At 38.0% G+C, this 18,877-nt stretch overlaps 2 protein-coding genes across 4 annotated transcripts; one reads left to right on the forward strand and one right to left on the reverse strand.

Moving 5' to 3' along the window:
• The first annotated feature begins 861 nt into the window (after window positions 1-861).
• LOC132187693 (protein DWD HYPERSENSITIVE TO UV-B 1-like) lies at window positions 862-7,077 on the forward strand. The gene is made up of 10 exons (XM_059602086.1): window positions 862-1,143; window positions 1,838-1,904; window positions 2,794-3,047; window positions 3,221-3,836; window positions 3,961-4,608; window positions 5,071-5,511; window positions 5,857-6,051; window positions 6,157-6,213; window positions 6,530-6,592; window positions 6,689-7,077. Exons 1-10 carry the CDS (start codon window positions 1,118-1,120, stop codon window positions 6,770-6,772), a joined length of 2,451 nt encoding a protein of 816 aa, XP_059458069.1. The 5' UTR covers window positions 862-1,117; the 3' UTR covers window positions 6,773-7,077.
• A 2,156-nt stretch (window positions 7,078-9,233) lies between these two features.
• Window positions 9,234-18,556, reverse strand: LOC132186268 (U-box domain-containing protein 4). 3 transcript variants are annotated; one of them, XM_059600156.1, is made up of 6 exons: window positions 18,432-18,556; window positions 16,601-16,781; window positions 13,174-13,454; window positions 11,939-12,055; window positions 9,715-11,778; window positions 9,234-9,635 (listed from the first exon to the last, which is right to left on the reverse strand). In XM_059600156.1, the coding sequence occupies exons 3-6, from the start codon at window positions 13,447-13,449 to the stop codon at window positions 9,576-9,578; spliced, it is 2,517 nt and encodes an 838-aa protein (XP_059456139.1). In that variant the 5' UTR covers window positions 13,450-13,454; window positions 16,601-16,781; window positions 18,432-18,556; the 3' UTR covers window positions 9,234-9,575. The 3 variants fall into 3 exon arrangements, with proteins under 3 accessions (XP_059456139.1, XP_059456138.1, XP_059456137.1); XM_059600155.1 differs by having other exon boundaries at window positions 16,585-16,781; XM_059600154.1 differs by lacking the exons at window positions 16,601-16,781; window positions 18,432-18,556 and adding an exon at window positions 16,351-16,439.
• Window positions 18,557-18,877: the final 321 nt, after the last annotated feature.

The following is an 18,877-nucleotide window of genomic DNA, read 5'->3' on the forward strand; positions in this document are numbered from 1 at the left end:
ATAATAAATTAGACATAGGAAAATGTTAAAGGCACAACACAAACTCAACTTAGGACCAACATCTCTCCTACGTGTCATTTAACAACAAAAGAAATTGAGAGAGAGAATTTTGGGATTCCGAAAATTTGGGAAAGAAGACAATTTGTTTGGTTTAAAATTTAAATTTTTTTACACGTAGGAGAGAAGTTGGCCATGAATTGAGTTTGTGTTGTGTCTGTATCAAACCTCTTAGACATATGGGACTTACTGAGATTTCTAAAACTTATTGCCAAGGTCTTATTATCAGACGTGACATTTCATCAATATTTGAATTTTTTAACTTGGGTGGGTTGATTCAATAATTAATTGACACTGAAGACACTGTCTTATCATCATTATTGAGGTAATTATAAATTAAAAATGCTTACTCTAAAAAATAAAATAAAAAACTATTATTGATTTTTTTAGTAATTTTTTTAATAAATTCATTCTCCACACGTAATTCACATGATGAAATATGAGTTGAATGAGCATTTAAAATATATATATATATATATATATATTTTCCTTCATTCAACTCATATTTCGTGAAATTAGTATAATAAAATTGATGTGAAGTATAGGAGTAGGACTACTCAACTTAACATATTATATCTTTCGTATAAACTAACATATTTCTTTGCAAACAAAAAAAACTTGAACATATTTCTTTCGTATAAACTACGGACCAAAGAAAGTCAGACAAAGAAACGTTCTTATCGCATGGAATCAATGCAGCAAAATGTCGCTGTCGGGAAGAGAGAGAGTTGGGGTCCCCGGACCCAGACGTGAGCAGTGAGCACTCAGCAATTTCCGATCAGACCAACCAACCCAAAAAAAAAAATGTTGTACGGTATTTTAGTAAGCAGAGGTTTTATGAACACCTGTGCTTATCCCTTTTGACATGTGGTTCGGAGAAGCCACTTCGCTTATACTGTAATACACTCTACGTTACATGCTCCTCCACCTGCACAAATCGCTACTCTCTACTGATATTTCCAACTTTCCCAAAGTCTTTTGTCTACACCATTACTCCGCCTTTTGCTGATACGGTGAAGACCTGGAAAGAGTAGAGGAAGAACAGAACCCCCCCATTTCCATGAAAATTTCCAGATTTGAAGCTCGGTATCTCTCTCTCTCTTGCTGTGTATCAGTGTGTGTTCTGGGGGGAGGGGGTGTGTTTGTTTTTGTTCTGCTGCAATATATGAAAGTTAGGAGATTGTTTGAGTAAATGTTCTCGGGAACGTGTAATGAACTGTGTGACAATGCGGAATTGTTCAGACAAAGCTGTAAATAAGTTAGCATCTCGTGTTTAGCATTTGTTTAGATTCTTAGAAGATAGAACTTTGAAAAGAAAAATAACTACTTGCCTGTATACAAATTTCTAAGGAAGTTCCTTTTTATTTTATTTTTTCTTTCAAAAAACTATCTTCATTTTTTAAGTTTTGGGTTCTTTTATTCTGTTCGTTAAGTCAATTGATCTTACACCTTAGCATAAGGATTTAATGGAAGCATTCTTCCTTCACTTGGAAATTAAAGATTTATCTTTTTTTCTTTCATTTGGAAAAAATATATATATATTTGCTATTAACTAACTCTTAATTTTCTTGTACTAATTGATGGTAGAGTATATTTTTTTAGAGTTGTAAGCTAATTCCCCTAAAATTGAACATTTCCAAAAGTTCACTTAATGAATACACGGCTAAACAGTATTGCTTGATGCTCTGTTTTATTCGTATAATTTTTTTTAACACTCCAGTGCTGTTTATTATCTTAATGCTCTATTAACTCCAATTTTTTATTTTTTTTTGGGTGCTAGCTATCTTGATTCTTGCCAGAAGCATGAGGTGCTACCCAACTCTGCAGTGCTATCCTTGTTTTCTAAGGTTCTTTTTTAAATAAAACTCGTACTTCCTTTAAATTGCCATTGATCGTGTGAATGTTTCATGGCTTTCTTATCTTAATTTTCTGCTTGTTATACTTTTTGTATATGCATATGTGACTGTGTGATGTAGCACTGCTCCATAACAAGATAGATTACCTTGATCGTACACCAGTTCGAATGGGCATCAAATGCGCCTTTTTGAAATCGAGGCAGAATGCCCCGATTGCAACCAGGTTTGAATGGGTTTCAAACTGATCACAATCAAGTTTGAACTGGGTTGCAAACTTGACAATTTGAGCCAAGGCAGAATGCCCCGTTTGCAATGAGGTTTGAACAGGTTGCAAACGTAACAATCTGAATCGAGGTAGAATGCCCCCATCGCAATCAGGTTCGAACTGGGTTGTAGACGCCAGATTCGATATGCAGCAGATGTTTCAAAAGGAAAGGACTACCAATTTCCATCCAAATTTCAAAAGCTTAGACTTGTCATTTCTGTTTAGACTTTCCAACTTTAGACGACATTTGAGATTTAAACTTTGTAATGTTTCCTTCTTAGATGATTTACTTGCTTCGGAAGTTTTAGTTTTCATCTTTAGGTGATCTCGGTTAATGTTATAAGAAGATAATGGATGTATTGAAATGACAACTTGGAGAATGAAATATTGAATAATAGTGAAAGTTTCAGATTCTTTTGAGTTTCTAAGCTATTTGTTAGCTTGTTAAGTTTCTAGAATTGAAGTCGTTGAACTTCTTTTCTTTTTCTATAGCTTCCACTATGTCAGTGTGTGTGTAAAAAATCTGTAAAGCTTCTTTGCAAATACCCAACCCTTTCTTAGCTTGCAGCAGGATAGTGTGCTATAAGGATAACCTCTTGTTTCATTATCATTCAGGGCAATATCCAAAACTCACACCATGAGAAGTGTACCATTGTGGTTTCATTAGAACAACTAAAGGGTGCTGATATCTCCCCACTGATCGATGTATTTATGGCAAGTGACTCCTCTGATATTGATGCAGTTGACATACTTCATGAATCACATTGTGTCTTGAGTAAAGAAAACGTTACAGCTTTGTTGCGTGCGATCAATCTAAAGCTTCGTATCGTTGATCTCCTGGATATGTCATTGAAGAAGGACGTGCTATGGTCTGTATTAGTAACATTCTATGAATTCAGTAGTGTTCTATTTACTCACCCCGACTCTAAGAAAGCTTAATGGTCAAGGCTTTGCAGCTCTCTGTCCATTGAAAAATTGATAAATAAGGTCTTACATATTTAATGAAGCTTTTTACTTATTTATCCATTTGGGTTTTCTCCAGGGACGTTTGCGAGGATGGCTTGGCTTGTGAAGTCTTGAATTTGAGGTCTCTCCACATCCAAAAACTCAACATGGTTGGAATATTTATGCGGCTACACACCCTTAATCTGGATTTTTGTACTTCACTCACCGGGTTACAGAAGGACTGTTTTTCTTGCATGCCAAATTTGATGCGACTCTCAATGTGTGAGACAAGAGTTGCTAATCTCTGGACAACTACTGCTGCCCTATCAAAACTCCCCTCTTTGGTGGAATTACGGTTCCAAAATTGTTTATGTTGCAAGGACACTGGGCCATGTCCTGCGTCATCTGGTGAGAAAACTAATTTTCGTTTTTGTGAGACAACTGGTTCAGCTCAGTTGAATATGAGTTATTACAGAGAGACACCATCTACTGATAGTGGAGATGCTGCATGTGTTTTTAGGACAAAAGAAGCAGTCAGGAACTTACTTTCTCTTGATGATTCAGAAACAACCTGTGAGACTCAGAGCGGAATTGATAATTTTTCAGAGAATAGTGAAGTAAATATTTCAAGTTACTTAAAAGAAATGTGTTTGTTGGAGCTATCACCTACTACTCTTCCTGATTTGAATGGACAGGCCAAAATGCAAAATAAGGTAAGAGTCGGATATACTTTTGGATTGACATAATTGACGATTCAAAAAGGGAAAGTTTCCTAATGTAATTTATTCTTGATGAAAATATTAGCCTATCTAACAGGTTTCTTTTGGCAAATTGTAGATTCAAGACAAAGATGAGTTTACTATGAGTTTTCATAAGCAGCTCTTGACAAATGGCACCATATCATTAACCATGTATACTTCTCATCATCCTTCACCCATATGCTTTGAGAAACATTATAGGGACTACATGATTGCTTCATTGCCTCGTTTAGAAGTTTTAGATAATATCCCTATCAGAAAGATGGACAGGGAAATGGCTAAGTCAATCTCTTCAAAATACTATGAATACTTACCTTATGCACGAAAGCTCAAGGAAAGTGTTGTTCATGTTTTGGGTAAGCGTGAATTGGGAACAAGTGGTATTTACTTTCAAAAACCTTTCAAGCCAAAACAGCTATATCCTTATAGAAATGGTCAACATTTTTTCTCAAGATCCCTTAGCGCTGCCAAACTTGGGTCTGCTGCTTGGCCACTCCTACACCCGGTGTCTAACTTTAGCCACACATTTAAAGAAGAAAGCAAGAGGCTTCGTCCAAGACAGTTTGAGTATCATCCGTCAGACTCTAGGCTTATGGCTTTTGGAACTCTGGATGGTGAAGTAGTTGTTATCAACCATGAAAGTGGAAAAAATGTAAGCTATATCCCATCCATAGGAGCAATGAACAGCGTTTTGGGGCTGTCTTGGCTCAAGAAGCATCCATCCAAGGTATGCACTTTCCGTACAGCACTATATGCTCTTAAGTTGACTATGAGTTAGCGGTATTAATGAAAACAGAATCTTGCTTTTTAGATATAATTTGTTTATGTTGATGACATTGTCTAGTGTATAATCGGATACTAACATATGAGAATGCATAATGCTTTCTCTCTATATTTTCCGTAGAGTTTGTCACAAAGACCTTTCTAATTTATGAGCTAATTTGAGATACCGAGATATTACACGGCACCGTGTTGTGTAGTAAGTGGGCATGCTTATCCTGGAAGATTGTCAAATGGGACTGATCAGAGATTAGTCCATGGCCAACCAATGTGCTTGGTTGGCATGCTTATATATGTATATAACTGAAATATTAGTAGCCAGTAAGAGTACACAGGGTTCGATACTTTTCAGTTACTTAAAACATCTGCCTTTTCTCTGACTTCTTTTCCATTTGTGATGAACAATCAGCTTCTTGCTGGTTCTGATAATGGCTCCTTGAGGTTGTTTGACATCAATCACATGCCACCAGAAGTTGCAGATTTCTGTTGCTATTCTGCTACCGTAACTTTTGATGATTTTGAGCAATTGACTTCTCTTCATGTCAACTCGACAGATGATCTGTTTCTTGCTAGTGGGTACTCAAAAGATGTTGCTCTATATGACATCAGCAGTGGAAAACGTTTACAACTATTTACTAATATGCACCAAGAGCCGATTAATGTTGTTAAGTTTGCACACCATTCCCCTTTTCTATTTGCTACTTCATCATTTGACAAGGATGTCAAGATGTGGGATTTGAGACAGAACCCAGTTCGGCCTTGCTATACAACTTCAAGCTCCAGAGGAAACGTGATGGTTTGCTTTTCTCCTGATGACCTCTATTTGCTTGTTTCAGCTGTTGACAATGAGGTAAATCTTCCTCGGAGTATACACTTTACTCTGGTATTGCAGAAGACATTTAGTGGATAAATTTTTAAGACTCATGTGCATATGGTCTCTCCACTATCCTGATTAAAAGGGTCTACTCAAATCAAAATAGTCATCCCATTTTTAGTTTAGCAATTCTATTAGGTCAAAATTTGACCTAGATGACCTTAGAGATGAGGATGTTCTCAACATATTGCCATGTGCCATGTCGTAGTTTAGGGTCTTCTACTTTGGCAGTTAGGCTGTCAGCTTGCCTTTTAGAGATTACAAATTTATTTTGTTTCTTTGTGGGTTGAAAATGGAGGCTAACAGTTTAAGGGATGCCAGGTTAAACAACTTCTGGCTGTGGACGGGAGGCTATGCATAAATTTTGAGATAGCTTCAACAGGAAGTCCTCATAATTATACACGTTCCTATTACATGAATGGAAGGGACTATATTATCAGTGGGAGTTGTGATGAACATGTTGTTCGCATCTGCTGTACTCAAACTGGAAGGCGACTTAGGGATGTCTATTTAGAGGTACAATGAGATTTGTAATTTTCACTCATGGAGCATTTCCACATTTTGCTTCATAACTTTCTTTATGACCTAGGTATTTGACATGTCTGGCGCTTCCCTTTGCAGGATAAGGAGTCAGGAAATTCTCTGTTTGTGCAGTCCTTAAGGGGCGATCCTTTTAGGGTAAGTCTATTTGAGAAATGGTGCATAATAACTTTTCTACTTAATGTTTCCCATCAGTAGTTGTTCTCTTTAGCATATCCAGAGGACCAAATTCAGTTGGCAGCTGTATATTATAGTTGTGGATCTGATCCTGACAATATCGTCTGGAAGTTCTCCCTCATTCTTCCTCTTCTTGATCTCCATACTAGTATGGCTTATGAGCTCTCACAAAAATGAGAGAAAGTAGTTGTCAGAAAAGTTTGAGTTTCATTAAGTTTATTCACAACGTATATGCTCTAATTAAGCTATACATGTTTACTTGTGTTCTCCACAACAGGAATTTCACATGAGTATCTTAGCAGCCTCTATGCGTCCAAGTTCAAAGTGCGAGATCATCAAGGTAATATCTGTGTGCACTGGTTCTTCATGTTGTTGATGGTGTATGTGAAAACCCTACAAGTGGAGTGGCTAAAACCAGTGAGATCGATTCATGCAGGTCAATATGCTTGCTTCTAGTCGCTATGCCGAAGAATATTCTTATGGCCAACGTTGCGGTCCTTTCTACGGTCTAGGAGGATGATGTATATATATTTTTCATATGCCATTCAAATAAGAATGCATGTATATATGTCTATATACACGAGGAGCTATGGGTTACTGCTTGACAAAAAGTATGACTGAAGTCTGGTTTTCTACAATTGTTGGTGTGGCCATGCTTCCTTATGTGCTTCTTACTCATAGCCTAATTCACATTGTGTAAATCTCTTAACTTCTTGGTTAATTACCAAGTTTTCACACTTGTAAATAAACACTGATTGAATTGGATGGTTCGCCTTCAAGCTTTATGCAGACCATACTGGACTCAAAATGAGTCCATATTATTTATTGTAGGGGTGCAAATTCGCCATTTCCTTGGATTTTCTGCACACCCACTTGACCTTATTATGCAGGGAGGCATATACAGGTCCCTCTGTCCCTGCCCCTCTCTCTCTATAACATGTGCATGCACGTGCGGGTGCACAAAGGTGATTAACAAACTCTTTAATATTCTGAAGATTCCCTGTCTCTGTCCCTCTCTACTCTCTAGTATTCATATCTTTTTTTTTCTCTTTAATATTCTGAAGATTCCCTGTCTCTGTCCCTCTCTACTCTCTTGTATTCGTATTTTTTTTTTTTGGTTAAGATAGTATTCATATCTTTGTTTCTTCACGTTTCATATTTTTCCGTTTCTTTTCTTGTCTTTATTTATTTACTTTTGATATTTAAACGAATCTTAGTCTTGTCACTAGATCTTGCCGAGCTGGAAAGGTTAAAATTCGAGTGCTTATGGGTGAGACCGAGGAAGCTAGAGTTTACAAACCTTGTGACACCTCATAACAGTTTAAAAATCCCCCATTAATCTCTTCAAAAAATAATTAAAAAATAAAAACCACCCTTGACCTGCCGGTAAAATCCTCGTCATAAAGAAGCTTCAATTAAGCTTCTGCGCAGCATAAACCTGGCTGGACAGCATAAACTGACAATGAGGCAAGTAGACGGTAGACCGCATGTTCCCCAAACTCATCAAGTCTGTGTTAACGCTGTAAATCATTCTCAATTTTTCTTTCATGGATTCCCCCGTGCTCTGTCTCTCTGAATTTTCATGTAAACCTCCACTTCCAAAAGACTAATATAAATACCCAGTAACCCATGTAAACTTTACGATGCTATAGCCTCCCTAGCCTTTTCGACGCTCCATTTTGATCTCTCTTCCCTACAATACTATCAACAGAAAGTGAAAAAATGAAGCCTGCCCTTCAAACTTTGTTACTCGTTTCAATGCTTCTGAGCTGGCTGATCCCCCCACCATGGCTGCTCCAATTCCAAGTAAGTTCCTTTTGTATTGTGCGTATAATTGCGCTGATTGGTTTTGTAGGCTGATTGGTCTTTTTGCATATTTGTCTTTCGCAAGGTTTTTGCGACTCCAAATGCGGCGCTAGGTGCGCAAATGCGGGAGTGAAAGACCGGTGCTTAAGATATTGTGGAATCTGCTGTCTACAGTGCAAGTGTGTTCCTTCAGGGACATATGGAAACAAGTCTGAATGCCCTTGCTACAGAGACATGTTGAACTCCAAGGGAAAAGCTAAATGCCCTTGATTTTTGTGTTTACCAGTCAATCTTCTTCATCACTTCTACATTGGTTTTTGTACTACTTGGTAGCTTTGGTTGGCATTTTATGGATCTACTTTTCTTGCTTCTAGGCAATTCACATTTATTAAAATTCAATTGGGTGCCCCGTCCTTGCATCTCAACAGGGACATGGAGAAATAGAGGAATTTTGAAATGGAGAGGATCCTTTTTCTCTCAACAGAACTTGAAAGAATAACTCCCCCAACCAATTTTATTTGAATTATTAGATGGTTTCTCTCAATATCAAATAAAGTCTCAATAGAACTTGAAAGAATAACTCATTCGACCAATTTTATCTGGATTATTAAATGATTTCTCTCAATGTCAAATGAAGTGGGAAGAATAATGACCCAACAAATTTAATCTCGATTATTAAATGGTTCCTCTCCATTTCAAGTAAAATGGGAAGAATTATCATCCATCATTAACTTTCGTGCATCATTATAAGTAATTGCATTGGCGCTCATGCACACTACAAATGCAATTTTTTTATGTGTCAGATGAAAGGCTGATCATTTATCTTAGGACTAATTGTATTAATGCTCTTCTAGACTGCAATTATAAGTGAAATCTTGGCATCGGCTCCAAAGTGAAACAGCACCGTCTCTTTTGAGCAGGTTTAGCAGCCAAGAAACAAGCAAAAGAGTGTTGATTTTTCCATTGAAATGCACCTAAACTGAGCTACTAAATAGGGTAGAAAACAGGCACTAATTTGACAATCAAGCTGTTTTACAAAACAAACGGTTATTCATCTGTAAAGATAACTAATGTGCGAAGAATAACCAAAAGCCTATACAGTAAACAACATTTTCAAATTCTTTGAAACAACACTGAAAAGAAAAATAAAAAATATGCATAAGAGAGAAAGATGCAAATGAGGAAACGAAATTAATTAATAAAACTGATTATTTGTCTCTCACCGTCTTGCCCAGGCTTACTGCAACTTGACTCTCAACCTGTATAAAATTTTCTTCCCACATTCACATGTTTCACATGTAGATGTATTTCACAAGAGGACCCAAATAAAATCCTCTATAAATCATAAAAAATTTTCCTTTTTTTTTTTTTTTTGTTTTCCTTTTCCCTCTACAATACAAGTAAAATCCAAGCAACACCACCTTCACATGCATTATTTGCACCAAGAAATGTACACACACTATCTTTAAAACTTGACACAAGAACTTGGTATGAAACCGATGGGTGTGCCTCCAAAATCAGCCCCTCCCAGCATTACCATGTCTGTGGTTTCTAAAGTAGCTAAGAAGCGCCTGTGCCTGCAAGTAACAAAAAACTCGTCAATTGGTCTCCTAAATAAAATTAACAGAAACTGCAACATAATTAGCAGGTATATACCTTTTCTTTGGCCCTTGGGGTGCCTGATTGTGACAATGCCACCAGTGGTGGGACAGCTCCTTCTTGGAGCACCATAGTGCAAAATCTACTACTGTTAGTACAAAGATGTAAAAGAGCAGCAGCTGCGTTCTCCCTTCCTCTTGCAGAACCCAACTCAACAACCTCTACCAGAACAGGGATCCCACCCTCCTGACCAATAGCAACTCGTCCCTCGGGAATTGTAGCCAGATTTGCCAAAACAGCTACTGCCTTGTCAACCATTCCAGCAGCTGGGTCCATCAGCTCCACAAGGTGCTTTACGGCACCAGCTTGCACGATACGTGCCTTGTTTTCATGAAATATTGATAAATTAAACAAAGCTGTGGCTGCATCTTTCTTTCCCCTAGGGGTCCCGTTCCCTAATAAATCAACCAGAGGCCCAATTGCACCAGACCTTCCAATCCTGATTTTGTTATCTTCAATCACTGACAGGCTAAAGAGAGTGGCAGCTGAGTTCTCCCTCGCCTCAGGGCTCCCTGTCTCAAGAACATGAATCAGAGGTTCAATTGCATTAGCATTGGCAATTGCAGTTTTGTTGTTATCATTGATTGATAAGTTAAGAAGCGCCGTAACAGCATTTTCCTGAATCCCTGTGTCTTCAGAGAGGAGCAAATTGACCAACACGACAATGGCCCCACAGTTAGCAATTACAATCCGATTATCCATGTTGTGTTTGGCAAGTAACCGTAGGTCAGCTGTTGCCTCTCTTTGAGTATCCAGTGAAGTGCTTTTCAAGTCATCAACCAGCTTCCGCACTTGAGTTTCGAGGCCAGAAAGATCAGCTCTTGTTTCTATAACAGGAGAAGAAGCCAACCTTGGAACAAACCTCTCTGATGGTCGCCGCCATATTGTTTGGCTTCGAGACCTCGTTTCCAACAATCTGGGAGAGAACTCAGGTTCTCTCTGTGGTGAGGTCAAGGCGGCAGCATGTGGCTCTGCTTTCACCTCTCCTGACGCATCACTGCTGTAGCCAGTCATATTGGCTGATATATGTGAAGCCTCATCAGCATCTCCTGGTGTTCCTTGAGAAAAATTTGCACCAGAAAGCACGCTGGAGGCGGAGGCAGTTCTATTATGGCTCTGTGATGACTCTTCAGCCCCAATAGCGCTAGAAAATTCAGTTCCAGATGGTGATGCAGTGGGTTGGCCACCTGAATCCATACTCCTTTCTTCAGAGTTAGCAGACCTGTCTTCAGAACTTGTTAGTGATATTCTTGCAATATCCAAATCTTGCCCATTCTCGGCTACAGCAGACATGGAACCCTCTGAAGAAGAGCGAGGGTGCAATGGAGAAGTTCCCTCTCGACGGATTCCACCAGAAGAATTCAAGTTCGTACCAGGTGAACCCATAGAGCGACTTGACTCAATTGATATTGGTTGGTTGCCCCTGGAATGAGGAAAAGCAGCAGACTCCCTGGTTGCACCAGGCTCTGTGTGCCCAAGAAGGGGCGATGGTTGGTTTAAGCTTGTAGACCTCATGGGATCGGGCAACTTCACATTGTTTGACTCACACCAGTTTGCAATTAGTGCCTTTACAGTGTAATTAGTTATTAGATTGGTGTGAGCCAGTGTCTGCCGCGTCTTAGGACAGACTGTGAGCCCCAGATCAATCCATTTCTTGATGAATGCCCGCTCATAGGTTTGCCCTGAAGACACAATCACCGGATCTGTCATCAGCTCGAGAGAGAGAGGACAGCAGAAATCAGCAGGTATCTGAACTGGGCTACAGCTCTGAGACTGCCTTGTCATTATAAGGCGATCATGCATGCGATTTACAACTGCAATCATTTGATCAATATATTCAGCTTCCCCCGTCTTTTCGGCTTGTTCAGCATTCTCCTTCAACTTTTCAAGGGCTACAGCTTCAATGAGGATCTCCTGGTTTGACTTCAAGCTCAGGCTCTCGGAAATTTTCACCAGGATCTCTGAGCTGGGTCCAACACCCTCCACTTGATCCCTTATAGCTTCTTTAATAACAGATGACATTTGTTCGTATCCCTTGGGCTTAATTTTCTGTACACAGTGCTGCAATTGAACAAGTTGAGTATTAACAATCATAAAAGAATTTAGTTCACACAAGTTCCCAACTCTGGCAACGTAACTTAGTGGGTCAACCACAAAAACTGTGGGCTATGTCTATCTGTAACACAATGAAAAACAGCTAAAAACAGCTGATGACTGTTACCTCAAGAGATGCTGAACTCAATTCATCAGGGAGCTGTTCATGTGAAGCTTTCAACAGCTGGAAAATGTCAAGACCAGAAGTCCTAGTCTTTGATATCAATGATTCAATTTGCAGAACCTAGAGATCATGCAAAAGAAAAAGACGGTTACAGAAGTTGTACCAATCACCAAAACATATATAACAGATTTTATGCCTGAAGCATTCAATGCCACATGAAAAGATCAGAAGTGCACAATTTTATGGAACTTCTATTTTCATTTTTATTCAGTACTAGATCATACGGTAGAATTACAGGTGAAGCTGGACTGCCCATAATTTCAATTATTTTCCTTATGGAGAGACCCTTTAAAACCGAGTTAAATTCCTCTAGAAATTCCAAAATGAAAGTAAAATGCATCAGAGAACCCTGACAAGGCCTTAAGAAACAGAAGATTAAAAGGAAGTTTTATAAACTAGAAGATTGAACACAGGCATGTGCTGACTCTCATTCTTCCCCTCTCTGCGTCACGCATTAACATGCACTAAAAGCAACCCAATCCACCACCACATCTTTCACCACCATCATTATTGCTGTCATCATCAAAAACCCACAAAACTGCCCATCGAATGCATCTGCCCGCACCGTCACCTCCAGAAACATTAATGCCCCACCACTATCAAAGACCACCTTCACCAGCTTTACTATCACAGGCTGCAGCACCTTCTCAGAAGCATCAATTCACTTTCTCCAACCAATCTACTAAACCTTCTCCTGAGATTATTGAGAGAATGGACAACTGGACTGACAAATAGAGATAAAGAAAAAGAGAAAGAGAAGGATTACAGCACAAGAAATTACATACTTCCATGGCCAGAATAGCTGTATACCGTTATAACAACGTTACCCCTAAAAGCATATTGAGGAAATATATCAATTTTAACAGAAACTAAGGGTATAATAAACAAATTTGTGTAGGTCAATGTATACTAATCACGAATAAGACAACTTTTCTGAATTTGTGGATTTATGCTCTTCTTTTAGTTATTAATGAGGACTCTCCTTGTATACATCCTGCGTATTAAGGTTGCGCCCCTCTGCACTTATTCATGATATGAATTGCTTATCAAAAGAACTGATAACGAATAAGACAACTCACACATGGCCAGAATAGTAAGTTTTCTCTTAACTGGTGATCAAGATAGTGTCATCTAAGTCATAAACTACACCTGATTATATTGCTGCAATTGGAACTTACAAAATAAACTTTGCTCGATAATGATTGCCAGTTTTCAAAGAGCTCTCTCAATTCTTCAACAGAATGACTTAGTTCTTCAAATGCCTTGATAAGCACTTCATCAGAAGCTATTTCAGAATCAACAATCACATCAAGTATTGGCTTCAACAACTTCAATATTTCTTCTGCCTTTTGATAATACTTCAGAACTGGTTCCGAGTTTATATTGTCACAAGATGATAAATGGAAAAATGAGGAGATGTTATTAAGAAGGGCTTTTAACAATGATATCTCCATCACACCTGTATCAATAACAGAATTAGAAATGGTCACTCAACAGAGGAAAGGAATAATAACAGTTCTTTAAAAAAAATGGTTGCTTGACGTAATTTTTACAAATTTTACACCCCAATAATGCCATTACTTCATAAGCTATTGAAAATAAAAGTAATTGATTGATACATAACAAAAACAAATGCAGCATATCACCAACCCAACAATTGTTCTCCACTTTACCTTGTCAGCACGACATGCAATAAAAGTTGTACTAGAATAAATTGCGTACACATATTAAGAAGGAAAAATATAATTTTGGTCAACATGTAATAAAAGCCCTTCCTTTCAGTTAATCTGTAGAGACAAAAGGAAAAAAAAGAGTGCCACAATATGAGCATATTTTATTGCCTTAGACATTGAGGCACGTGGTTATGGAATTTAAGTTGAAAGTGTAATCCTTGAGCACTACATCAACGTAATAGGATACGGTGAGTGGGAAGGAGGTAGAACTAATTAATGTCATTTATTTAGAGCAAGCATTCTTCTAAGTCATCAATGTCTACATTTTTCTTTTTTGTGGGGGGGGTGAAATGATCCCGTCACAGGGAAGACAAAATATATTTAACTTAATAACAACAATGGTAAATAATATTTTACTTAGTTATTTATTTTTCTCAATAAGCACATCTAACCATCCATCCATATGGGATTACCTCATGAACCTCACACTTCACCATTTGTTCATGGGGGAAGGTGATGCCATTAGGTCCAAAGACCACAAGCACACAAACAAAGATGAATTTTTTTATAAGTAAAGAAATTATATGTAATTTTTTTTTAAAAAAAAAACAAAAACAAAAATCCAAAAGAGGCGTAACCCAATTACACAGAAAGTAAACCAAAGGGATCATCCCCATAAAAATTTAAACAACAAATAAAAGATAGCAGTTCAAGATCTGAAGGTGAGAACATCTATAAAATCATAGAAAAGAAACTGAGGAGACAAATGAAGAGTTGACTGAGACCCATCTGAAGAAAACTTTTAAGAGCATTCCACTTAATTTTCCCCCATGGATTTCTCCACACAGTCAAAAGCCATCCTGTTTCTTGCAACCAAATGCCCCACATATGGCATGAAGGGATTGCTCTCCATGCCACTAGGCTGCTCTCAACCCCAACTTCAAGCCCCATGAAGCTAATAATTCAGTGACTGTTTTGGGCATGACTCAATGTACTCCAAACAACAAAAAAGCCACATACTATAGATCATGAGCAACAGTACAATGGAGGATGATTTTTGGTGCAGTGAGAGGGGGGCTGTTATCTGGATTCTCTCTGGAGTTAGGGATTGATATTTCTCTAACCCAGAGCCACATACTATAGATCATGAGCAACAGTACAATGGAGGATGATTTTTTGGTGCAGTGAGAGGGGGGCTGTTATCTGGATTCTCTCTGGATAAAGGGATTGATATTTCTCTAACCCAGATCATCTACGTTGTCTGCAGTACTTGTTTTTATGTTTTGAAACTGTCTCGGGCTTGAAGGTTAATTTGGTTAAGTCGGAATTGGTTCTTGTGGGTGATGTTGCTGCCGTAGAAGGGATGACGGGTATTATGGGTTGTGGGGTTTCTTCTTTGCCTTTGAAGTAAGACAAAGGCCTCTGCTTCTCAGCCACATCTAGACCTTGTGGTTCATCAAGAAGAGCCCTTATTCTCTTCTCAACATTACCAAACTCCAATTCATTCCACTTCTTTAAGTCGGCTTTCAAAGCTTTTAACTTCTGAGTTTAAGACAAAATTGGGGCACCCTTGAAAGCAATAAGAGTTCCACCAATGTCTCACCTTCTCAACAAATCAATCAATTTTCAACCACATGTTTTCAAATTTAAAGTAACTTTTACCCCTCTAAAAATCACCACTGTCAAGAAGTATAGAGAAATGATATGAAACAAGTCTAGGTAACTTGCTCTAAACAATGTTCAGAAAGTGAGCCTCCCAATTAGAAGAAATGAGAAACTTGTCAATTTTGGACCACACAAAAAAGGCCACCCTCAATGGAATTGAGTCTGCCAAATACTCTTCCATGAAAAACGGAAACTATCATAACAACCCATGACATTGTAGAAGGATTTAAGACCAAGCAACCCTCTTTTCGAAGGGACCCACCACAACTTGTCCTCCCCTTCCCGTCTCATTTTTGCTTAAGTAAAACATCCTGAAGAACGAGGCAAAGGAATCCACCTCCCAATCATGAGCCGCTCTAGTAAAGTTCATGTTCCATTAAATGACACCACCAAAAAATTCCACATGAGCTACAATAGAAGCGTCCTTTGGGAAAGCAATATCAAATAAAACTAGAAAGGCATATTTAAGGATTATATCCCACACCAAAGATCAAGCCATAATCTAATCTTAGGGCCATCTCCCACCTCAAATATGGTGTGACTACAAAACTCCCTCCGACCCTTGCTAATATTCTTTAATAAACCCACCCTATATGCCCCAGTAGGCTCACTAAAACACTACCCTCACCATGAACTTCCATATTTAGAGTCCACCACCATTCTCCACTAAGCCTCTCTCTCAAACACATAGCACCAGAGCCATTTACCTAAGAGAGCATGATTGAACCTTAGCAAGTTTATAATCCCTAACCTTCACTCAAAGATCGGCGTACAAACTTTGGGCCAACCCACCAGGTGATATTTGAATTCTTCACCTAACCCACCCCATAAGAAGTCACGTTAGAACTTCTCAATATGGTTTGCAACACTCGAAGGAAGGGACATGAAGTACGTAGGTAAGTTGGATATGGTGCTCTTAATAAGGGTAATCCTACCACCCTTAGACAAATACAAAAGATAATAGTGGAATTAAATCAACTCGATCAATAAAAGATATGGTTAACAAAGCCTTTGGACCTTCCAATGGCCCTTGGAATCTCCTGCCCCATAAGTAAAGGCTGGAGAGTGAAGTCATAAGACCTATCCTGTGTGGCATGTGTATTTACCTACAGATCAAAAAAAAAAATCTTTAAATACATCCACCAGTTGGAAGAAATACCAACAGACTCAAGCTTATCATGCCTCTGATCCACCAGTCTGAAGAATTAATAGTAGCCATATATGCCAGGCAAAGACGAGAAAGAAATGTACCTTTATCACAACAAACCTGTAATTTCAAAAACCAAAATAATCTTTCTCACACTGCTGATCCTTACGAAACCATATTAATCCATATAAATGAAGATTGCACTTTCAAGCAGACATGGACAAAACCCATGCACGCACACTGTTAAGAAATCAGATCCATGTTAAGAATCTTGGATCCAAAGTCATCCAGGTAGCAAACCCTGTACAGAACCGAAAAAAAATTGTTCATGAATTCTAACTATTATAGAGTTAAAAATATACAGGGAAAAAAAAAACACACCAAAAAAAACACACACACACACACACACACACACACACACAATATTATGTAGATAAAAGTGAACAGAGAAAAGCAAATGGAGGAGAAATCCTACTATCAAAAATTCCTAATCATCCAGCTGCTTCTCCAAGTACCTATACAACATCATTTGATTCTCATAGTTCAGATTGTTGTGTTATACACGCATTTTTGTGGTTAAGTATTCACATTCCTCTTTAGCATATCTCACTTTTTTATGGGAGAATACTATGTTCCTTCTGGTTACTAGTTACCAATGCATTGGTAAGGTCGCCCAATTTAGAGTTAAGAAACTAATCCAAAAACTAAAAAGGTTTCAAAGCTAATTAAGCCTAGCATTGAAAATTTTCTAATGCTACCATAAGTTACTTCAACCAGTCTACACCACAAACAACTTATGTTACAAGGTTCAAACTAAAAGAAAAAGAAGAAAACAAAAAGGAAAAAAAATGAGCAATAAGATGGGTTCTTGCTAATTGTTTGTTAAACCATAATCAGCACATTCCTTAAATTTTCAGAAAAAACCATCCAACCTAATATAAGTGTCCGAAAATAAGTTTCAAAGTACTTATAAAAACCCAAAATTGTCATACATTTAATAACTTGGTATGCTAAGAGAAATTAACATAAGAAGCGTAACCCTTTTACCAGAAGGGGCCCTAACAGTCCCCAATCAATTGATTATCAAAATTTTGCAAGCTTCTAACAAGCATAAATCACACTATTGAGTATATAAGTTCTCTACATATTCAAAGCTTATTTGTTGAGATTCTATGCTAAATCAAAGGAAGTATGGAAATGTACAAAGTTTTCTAATCCACAATTGCCGCAAACTCTCTCCTAAAAGCAGGAACCTGCTTTTGTGTTTTGTCGTTCCTAACAACTCCTACTTAGTTTCATATAAGTTTCCACCAATCTTCTCATAGCAGTGAAGCAAGTTGGCAAGATCTTACTCAAATTTCATACTTGCAAGCTCAAATGCATTCCACCATGGCATAGAGCCATAACCCCATAACTATTCAAACACCCTTATAAACTTTCCCCCGTTTCTAAACCAAATTTCCCATACCCACTACCTCCCATAATGGCTTACCCGAATCAGAAACTAAGTTGTCAGCTACCTCAATTTATATAAGCTTGGAGATACAAAGCACTAATACCAAAAACCTATATAATTTCCAATACCATAACCATCCCACATATCAACTCAGGTCGTATATAGCTACCACAGCAAATTCAAAACTCACAGCCATTAAGGAGATAATATAAACACATGCACACAAACACATATGATACATCAATTAGACGAAAAAAAACAAAAACAAAAACGAGAGGCTTCCCAATCCATGACACAACGTTCAAATTTTGCCCGAGCGGACTTGAAACATGCTTCAATCAGAAAAAAAACAACAAAGACAAAAGGGATTCGATAAAATTCTGAGCCCCAAATGCAGGTACCGAGGGTTTCAGAAGCGGCCAATTAAACAAGGAGAAAATTCAAAACCCTAGGCTAGGTGGATCAAGCCGAAGAGGCTGAAAGAGAAAACTGTACCTGAATGCCAGCGAAGAGGAGAGCTCCGGTTGTTTGTTTGTTTGTTCAATTTCGCTCTCTCTCAAACGCACAGATTTCGCCAATTCTCTGCTGGTTTTTTGATCCGTTTTCTTTCAGAGTCTTACTTTAATTTTTTTACTATATTTTTTATTTTATGATTTTTATTCAGTTTTTATATGTAGGTGGTAGGGGTAGTAAGGTACAGCGGCCGAGAGGGACATTCTCGTCATTCCGTATTTATGAATTGTCATAAATATTAAATGCCAAAGTCCTCTTTATTTATGTGGATTGACTTGGTATTGTGGGATTCAATAGGTAGCCGCCAAGAGGGCGGTTACGGAAGTTTCTGTGGATAAATATGTTTTACTTTTCTTTTTTCTTTTTTTCTTTTATAGATATAATTACCTTGTTTTGGTTTATTTTGGAAAATGTGAGGTGTAATTTGT

Source organism: Corylus avellana, chromosome ca7 (genome assembly GCF_901000735.1).
Source record: "Corylus avellana chromosome ca7, CavTom2PMs-1.0".
NCBI classification, from domain to species: domain Eukaryota; kingdom Viridiplantae; phylum Streptophyta; class Magnoliopsida; order Fagales; family Betulaceae; genus Corylus; species Corylus avellana.